The 8,326-nt window shown below is 47.7% G+C and overlaps 1 protein-coding gene across 1 annotated transcript in view; it reads right to left on the bottom strand.

The window, feature by feature from the left end:
• Positions 1-224: 224 nt before the first annotated feature.
• Positions 225-8,326, bottom strand: part of LOC139276928 (high mobility group protein HMGI-C-like) — a 28,739-nt gene continuing 20,637 nt past the window's right edge. The window contains exons 3-4 of the mRNA XM_070894927.1: positions 8,183-8,233; positions 225-461 (exon numbers count right to left, since the gene is read on the bottom strand). Coding sequence (XP_070751028.1) covers positions 408-461; positions 8,183-8,233 — 105 coding nt within the window. The 3' untranslated portion in view covers positions 225-407. The remainder of the gene's footprint in view (positions 462-8,182; positions 8,234-8,326) is intronic.

Below are 8,326 nucleotides of genomic sequence, written 5' to 3'. Positions count from 1 at the left end.
TCTCACCCATGCCAAACCCTTGTTCGAACACAACCGTTGGGTTGGGTCTCCCTCTTGTCTAAAATGGGGCTCCTGTTCTATACGCACAAACTTGTTAAAAGCTTCAGCGAGGCTAATTGAAAGCACACTACCTGTTGCAGCACAATAAATGTCAGAAAACACCGCCTGTAAAAGCCCCAGATGGGAAATAAATTACAGTTGTTTATGGGGGAAGTTGTTGTGATGTTTTAATTGCATTCCGATGCCCACCAATTACTGCCCTCAGTATCCGCAACATTGCATTCAGTGCACTTCTTACAATTAATTAAAAACACATCAAAAATCCCCAATAAATGTCCCTTATTCCCATCTGTTGGAAGAATTGGGTGTTTGGGCCGCGAGGAGAGAATCACTTCAAAGAGGCAGCCTCAGCCTCGCTGGTCTTTCCGAGCTGGAACTTTGACCTCTGGACCATTCTCCTTCTGTTGGGGAAAAGTGGCAATGTCAAGCCCGCAGGTTGTAATATCAAGACATACACAGAAAGACTACAATATTGTCTAAACATGCGCAGTATTTTAACTGACTCCCAAGAGTGAGTTACAGGCTACCATCTAATCCATGGGATCAGATTTTTAAAAAAATATTCATCCCGGGAAGGCCGGCATTTATTGCCCTCGAGAAGGTGGTGGTGAGCCACCTTCTTTGAACTGCTGAAATCCGTGTGGTGAAGGTGCTCCCACAGTGCTATTCCGGAGGGAGTTCCAGGATTTTGACCCAGCAACGGTGAAGGAACGACGATATATTGCCAAGTCAGGATGGTGTGTGACTTGGAGGGGAACTTGCAGGTGGTGGTGTTCCCATGCGTCTGTTGCCTTGTCCTTCTAGGTGGCAGAGGTCGCGGGTTTGGGAGGTGCTGCCAAAAAAGCCTTGGCGAGTTGCTGCAGTGCATCGTGTAGATGGTACACACTGCAGCCACGGTGAGCCGGTGGTGGAGGGAGTGAATGTTGAAGGTGGTGGATGGGATGCCAATCAAGCGGCCTGCTTTGTCCTGGATGGTTTATATATGGGAGTAAGGGATACCTGGGTGAGAGTTACAGGCTAGAACCCAATCAAAGGGTTGATAGTTTACTTGTAGAATGAGAGACGATTTCATTGAAACATATAGGGATTGAAATTGCCCCCCTCCTTAAGGTCTAAGAGATGGTAATGGGGCGGTAAAGTCTTTCCAACTGGGGGCAGGTGGATGGGCCGACCTATCAGAAATTACCCCTGGCTGGGAGCGGCAGAAATAGGTTTCCGCCCCTCCCGTGTTCCTGCCCCATCAGGCACGCGCCGATCCCTTTCCGCCCCGTGTGTGAGATTGTCCCGTGGGAGCGGAGCCATCGCCGTTCGGTGCCTCCGACAGCTTTACCCGGTAGGAAGTTGCCATTTGCTGGGCGGCGTGTCCACCCTGAAAGGGGAGGGCGCATTGCCGCCACCGCCATTTTATTTTAATTGTCAGCCGGCATCACCTTTAGGGTACTGGACCATAGGCCCGGCCAAAACCCTCCCTGGCGGCCACTAAAGTGGCTGCAGAGCTCGCAGCAGCCTTCCCCTTTAACTGAAGGGGATGGACAGTGCTACGCATCAGCGCGATGAGGCACGTCCGCATCGCCCTGATGACACCGCCCGCCTTCCGCCCCGCTCCTGACTTCCGCTCCAAACATCACCCGGAAAAATTAAAAACTTCAAATGTGCCAATTCCGTTCTATTCTCCGATCCATGGATTGGGGCGGAGGATAATCATTCATTTCGGAAGGTGTGCCCCATTTGGGGAAGAGCACAATTTTGGCCCCATAAAATTCTGAGGGGATTGAAAGGGTAGATGCTGAGAGGCTGTTTCCCCTGGCTGGAGTGGCTGGAACTAGGGGGCACAGTCGCAGGATAAGGGGTCGGCCATTTAAGACTGAGATGAGAAGGAATTTCTTCACTCAGAGTGTTGTGAATCTTTAGAATTTTCTGTCCCAAAGAGCTGTGGATACTGAAGAGTTGAGTATATTCAAGATTTTTTGGACACAAGGGGATCAAGGGATATGGAGTCGGGCGGGAAAGTTGAGTTGAGGTCGAAGATCAGCCATGATCTTATTGAATGGTGGAGCAGGCTCGAGGGGCTGTAGGGCCTACTCCTGCTCCTAATTTTTATGTTTGTATGTAGAAGAGTTGATATCTGGGAGTGAGTTACAGGCTAGAATCTAACAAAGAGATTCAGATGGTTTAGGCACATAATAATAGCTTGCTGGGAATGTGTGACAAGAGATTAATCTAATTGAGGGGATTAGGTGATTTGTATGTATAATAACGGATAGCTGGGAGTGAGTTACAGGCCACAATATAATTAAGGGGAATAAATGATATCACAAACTGTAAGAATGGAGAACTTTATTGCATCCTCTGACTGCCTCGATACAATGACTAACTTGAATCCTTTCCCCGCCTCTCTTATTTCGATAATGTGTACCCATGGATTTGTGGGGTGGTAGAATTTCGCCAGGGATAATAACCGGAATGAATTCCGACCACCAGCATTCTCAGTGTAGTTGGTAACGCCCACACTCATCATCATAGGTAGTCCCTCGAAATCGGGGAAGACTTGTTTCCACTCTAAAAGTGAGTTCTCAGGTGACTGTCCAGTCCAATACGGGAATTACAGTCTCTGTCACAGGTGGGACGACAGGGTAGGTGGGGAGTCTGGTTTGCTGCACGCTCCTTTCGCTGCCTGCGTTTGTTTTCTGCACGCTCTTGGCGATGAGACTCAAGGTGCTCAGCGCCCTCCTGGATGGTCTTCCTCCACTTAGGGTGGTCTTTGGCCAGGGATTCCCAGGTGTCAGTGCACTTTATCAAGGAGGCTTTGAGGGTGTCCTCTGCCCACTTGGGACTTGCTTGCTGTGTAGGAGTTCCGAGTAGAGCGCTTGTTTTGGGAGTCTCATGTCGGTTATGCGGACGATGTGGCCTGCCCAACAGAACTGGTCGAGTGTGGCCAGTGCTTCGATGCTGGGATGTTGGCCTGAGCGAGAACACTGACGTTGGTGTGTCTATCCTCCCAGTGGATTTGCAGGATCTTGCTGAGGCAGTGCTGGTGGTACTTCTCCGGCGCTTTGAGGTGTCTGCTGTATATGGTCCACGTCTCTGAGCCATAGAGGAGGGCGGATATCACTACTGTCTTGTAGATCATAAGCTTAGTGCCAAATTTGAGGTCCTGGTCTTCAAACACTCTCTTCCTCAGGCGATCCAAGGCTGCGCTGGCACATTGGAGGTGGTGTTGGACCTCGTCGTCGCTGTCTGCCCTGCCCGAGTTATGGAAACATCGAAACATAGAAAATAGGTGCAGGAGTCGGCCATTCGGCCCTTCGAGCCTGCACCACTATTCAATTTGATCATGGTTGATCATCCACGTCAGTACCCCATTCCTGCTTTCTCTCCATACCCCTTGATCCCTTTAGCCGTGAGGGCCACATATAACTCGCTTTTGAATATATCCAACGAACTGGCCCCAACAACTTTCTGTGGTAGAGTATTCCACATGCTCACAACTCTCTAAGTGAAGAAGTTTCGCCTCATCTCGGTCCTAAATGGCTTACCCCTTATCCTTAGACTGTGACCCCTGGTTCTGGACTTCCCCAACATCGGGAACATTCTTCCTGCATCTAACCTGTCCAATCCCGTCAGAATTTTATATATTTCTATGAGATCCCCTCTCATTCTTCTAAATTCCATTGAATATAAGCCTAATCGATCCAATCTTTCTTCATATTTCAGTCCTGTCATCCCGGGAATCAGTCTGATGAACCTTCGCTGCACTCGCTCAATAGCAAGAATGTCCTTCCTCAGATTAGGAGAACAAAACTGTACACAATATTCAAGGTGTGGCCTTACCAAGGACCTGAACAACTGGTCCTATACTTGAGTCCTCTCGTTATGAAGGCCAACATGCCATTTGCCTTCTTCACCGTCTGCTGCACTTGTATGCCAACCTTCAATGACTGATGTACCATGACACCCAGGTCTCGTTGCACTTCCCCCTTTACCATTCAGATAATAATCAGCCCTCCTGTTTTTACCGCCAAAGTGGATAACCTCACATTTATCCACATTATCCTCATGGAAAATGGTCCATGTTGTCCAAAGTCGCGCCATGGATTTTGATGACCGGGAGAGCAGAGCGGTTCAGGTTGGTGGAAGACCCGTGTCTTACGGATGTTTAGCGTAAGGCCCATGCTTTCGTATGCCTTGCTGAATATGTTGACGATGGCTTGGAGTTCAGAGTCTGAATGTGCAGACGCAAGCGTCATCCGTGTACTGTAGTTCAACGACAGAGGATGGGACAACCTTGGATCTAGCCTGAAGGCGACGAAGCTTGAACAGGTTCCCAATGGTTCTATAGTTTAGTTCCACTCCAGAGGGGAGCTTGTTGAGAGTGAAATGGAGCATTGCAGCGAGGAAGATCGAGAAGAGCGTTGGCGCGATAATGCAGCCCTGCTTGACCCCGGTCTGGACATGGATTGGTTCTGTGGTGGATCCGTTGGTCAGGATCATGACTTGCATGTCATCTTGGAGCAGGTGGAGGATGGCGACAAACTTTTGGGGGAAGCCGAAACAGAGGAGGGCGCTCCATAGTCCCTCGTGGTTGACAGTGTCAAAGGCCTTTGTGAGGTCAAAGAAGGCCACGTACAAGTGTTGGTGTTGTTCCCTGCATTTCTCTTGTAGTTGTCGTGCGGTGAAGATCATGTCCGTTGTACTCCGTGGTGGACGGAATCCGCATTGTGACTCTGGGAGGAGCTCTTCAGCCACAGGGAGAAGACAGTTGAGGAGGATTCCTGCGATGACTTTCCCATGGCCGACGCCTACGCTGAAGGTTTAACAATTACACAGGTGTGACTGCAGGACTGTCCATGGATAAATCCAGTCATTAACCAGAAATATCTGTGACAAGCAGCGAAGCATCAACGCTGTCCTGGTCCGCAGTTCCACCTCATTCTTCGCCTCAGTGTCAGCCGTGGTTCAGTGGGAGCACTCTCACCACTGAGTCAGAAGGTTGTGGGTTCAAATCCCACTCCAGGGACGTACAGCACAAAAAAAAATCTAGGCTGACACTCCAGTGCAGTGTTGAGGGAGTGCTGCACTGTCGGAGGTGCTGTCTTTAGGATGAGATGTTAAACCGAGGCCCTGTCTGCTCTCTCAGGTGAACATAAAAGATCCCACAGCACTATTTTGAAGAAGAGCAGGGGAAATTATCCCCGGTGTCCTAGCCAATATTTATCCCTCAATCAACATAATAAAAAAACAGATTATCAGATCATTATCACATTGCTGTTTGTGGGAGTTTGCTGTGCACAATTTGATATTACAACAGTGACTGCACTTCAAAAAGTACTTCATTGGCTGTAAAGCCCTTCGGGAAATCCGGTGGTCATGAATGGCGCAATAAAAATGCAAGTCTTTCTTTCTTGCATTAAATTTTATAATAGTGAGGCAACGGGCCCACACAGTCACATCACATCCTGAAAGAGCCGACAGACGCCTCCCCCCACCATTGCACCCATCTCATTGGATCATGCGGATGGTAGACGGCAAACTAGATGGACCTTGACCTTCATAAATGAACCCAGCGTTTGGCCTCCACTGCTCAACCTAAAGGTCCATTCAACGTGCCGATCATTCCTAGATGAACTTCCGGCATGGACACGATGGGCCGAAAATCTTCTTCTGTAAATTTCTATGGTAAACTTCCAGACACTGATCCTAAATTTCCCTCATGCTAGTTTAAACCCCTATCCTACCTTGTCCCACAGCAAGGGTTCAATTTGAAGTAGTGATCTGGATTTAATTTTCACTGCACTTTTTACGATCTTATAGACCTTTATGAAGTCCCCTATCATCTCTGTTCAAGGCCAATGACCAATGTTTTCCAAGCTTTCCTGATAATGCTGTACCGATTAAGCCAACACAGTCCCGATTATCCCAACACATTCCCGATTAACGCAACACAGTCCCGATTAACGCAACACAGTCCCGATTAACCCAACATTGTCCCGATTAACCAACGTTGTCACGATCAACACAACACTGCCCCGAATAACCAACACAGTCCCGATTAACCAAACACAGTCCCGATTAACCAAACACACTCGATTAACCAACACAGTTCCGATTAACCAACACAGTCCCGATTAACGTAAAACAGTCCAGATTAACCCAACACAGTCTCGATTAACCCAACACAGTCCCGATTAACCAACGTTGTCACGATCAACACAACACTGTCCCGAATAACCAACACTGTCCAGATTAACCAAACACAGTACCGATTAACCAAACACAGTCCCGATTAAGCAACACAGTTCCGATTAACCAACACAGTCCCGATTAACATAAAACAGTCCCGATTAACCCAACACAGTCCCGATTAACCCAACACAGTTCCGATTAACCCAACATTGTCCCGATTAACCAACGTTGTCACGATCAACACAACACTGTCCTGATTAACCAAACACAGTCCCGATTAACCAACACATTCCCGATTAACCCAACACAGTCCCGATTAATCCAACACAGTCCCGATTAACCAACGTTGTCATGATCAACACAATACTGTCCCGATTAACCAACACAGTTCCGATTAACCAACACAGTCCCGATTAACGTAAAACAGTCCCGATTAACCCAACACAGTCCCGATTAACCCAACATTATCCTGATTAACTAACATTGTCCCGGTTAACCCAACACAGTCCCGATTAACCCAACACAGTCCTGATTAACCTAACACAGTTTCAATTAACCAATACAGTCCCGATTAACGCAACACAGTCCCGATTAACCCAACCCAATTCCAATTAACCCAACCTAGTCCCAATTAACCAAACACAGTCCCGATTAACCAATCGCAGTCCCGATAAACCAAACACGGTCCCAATTAACCAATACTGTCACGATCAACACAACACAGTCCCGATTAACTAAACACAGTCCCGATTAACCAACACAGACCCAAATAACCAACACAGTTCCGATTAACCGAATACTGTCCTGGTTAACCAAATACAGTCTGGATTAACCCAACACTGTCCCGATTAACCCAACACTGTCCCGATTAACCCAACATTGTCCTGATTAACTCAACACTTGTACTCAGCAGTCAACATACCTGGCCATCTGAACAAAGAGTTCCAGTTGGATTAAACAGGCATCTGCTTATGTGACCTCAATCACCGCAAGACAAGTGAGGCCCAGACTCCATAATTCCGGCGACAAATCAGGTTAAGGCCGCCTGTTCCTGAAAAGTAAGGGCAGGGAGCAGGTCCCCTGCAATTGCACTCATTGGCAATGGGTTTCTGCATCAACCAGAAGATCCTTGCAGTGCCAAAGGGGGAGAGAACACAATACCCAGTGTAATGCATTTGCTTCATGGGTTCTTAGTTTACGAATTCACAGCAACACATTGCTATTAAGAATTGTTGGTTTCTTACAAAGGTTTAACAAGCACACTACACATTACCAGTTCATCCACCAGGCTCACAACCACATGCCTCATTGTGGATTCCCCAAACCCAATTGGCTGGTGTTTTATTGAATATCACATGACTGACTAAGCCACTCCCAACTCAACAGCTCTACAAATCTGTGAGCGTACTCACAGGTGCATTCATTACACCCACCATTTCAACAGGAAATGTAAAAGCTCTTTCTGATGTTGTCTAATGGCTGGTGAAACCTCTAAGTGTACGTGACTGTGATCTCCCTCTGATGACAGATACTTTACAACAACACACGAGTCAAATTATTGCAAGGCCCCTATAAGGACCCTTTCATATTAACACGCTGTTGGTTCAGGAGCGAAGTGCTCCACCCACCTTCCCCCGCTCACATCCAACAACCTAAAGCAGGTGCACTCCATGCCTGTGACGGCATCAAGGACTACGGTAACGAAAGCAGCCTGCAGAGGCAGAAGAAAACCATTGCCGGCGCAGGCACGATGGGCCGAATGGCTTCCCTCTGCACTGTAAGATTCTATGGCAGCACACTGGCAAATGAAAACGAGGAGCGTGACTGATGGATATTGTAGGTCTTCAATGCCTCAGTGCCCCAGCATTGGTATAAAAGCACCATGACAACAGGGCAGCCAATTTGTAGAAAAAACATTGCATGTTCTTCTGTTACTCACCCATTTTCTCGGTCTTCCTCTAGGCCGCTTCACTCTCGGTGGCTCTGCTTTCTGTTATAGCAGACACAGACAATGGAGAGTTAGTACGACTAAATTAACAATGGGTTCAATCATTCAGGAACATTATGGATATTCATTTATGTC

Source organism: Pristiophorus japonicus, chromosome 12, assembly GCF_044704955.1.
Source record: "Pristiophorus japonicus isolate sPriJap1 chromosome 12, sPriJap1.hap1, whole genome shotgun sequence".
NCBI classification, from domain to species: domain Eukaryota; kingdom Metazoa; phylum Chordata; class Chondrichthyes; family Pristiophoridae; genus Pristiophorus; species Pristiophorus japonicus.
This window is presented reverse-complemented; position numbering and strand designations above follow the sequence as displayed.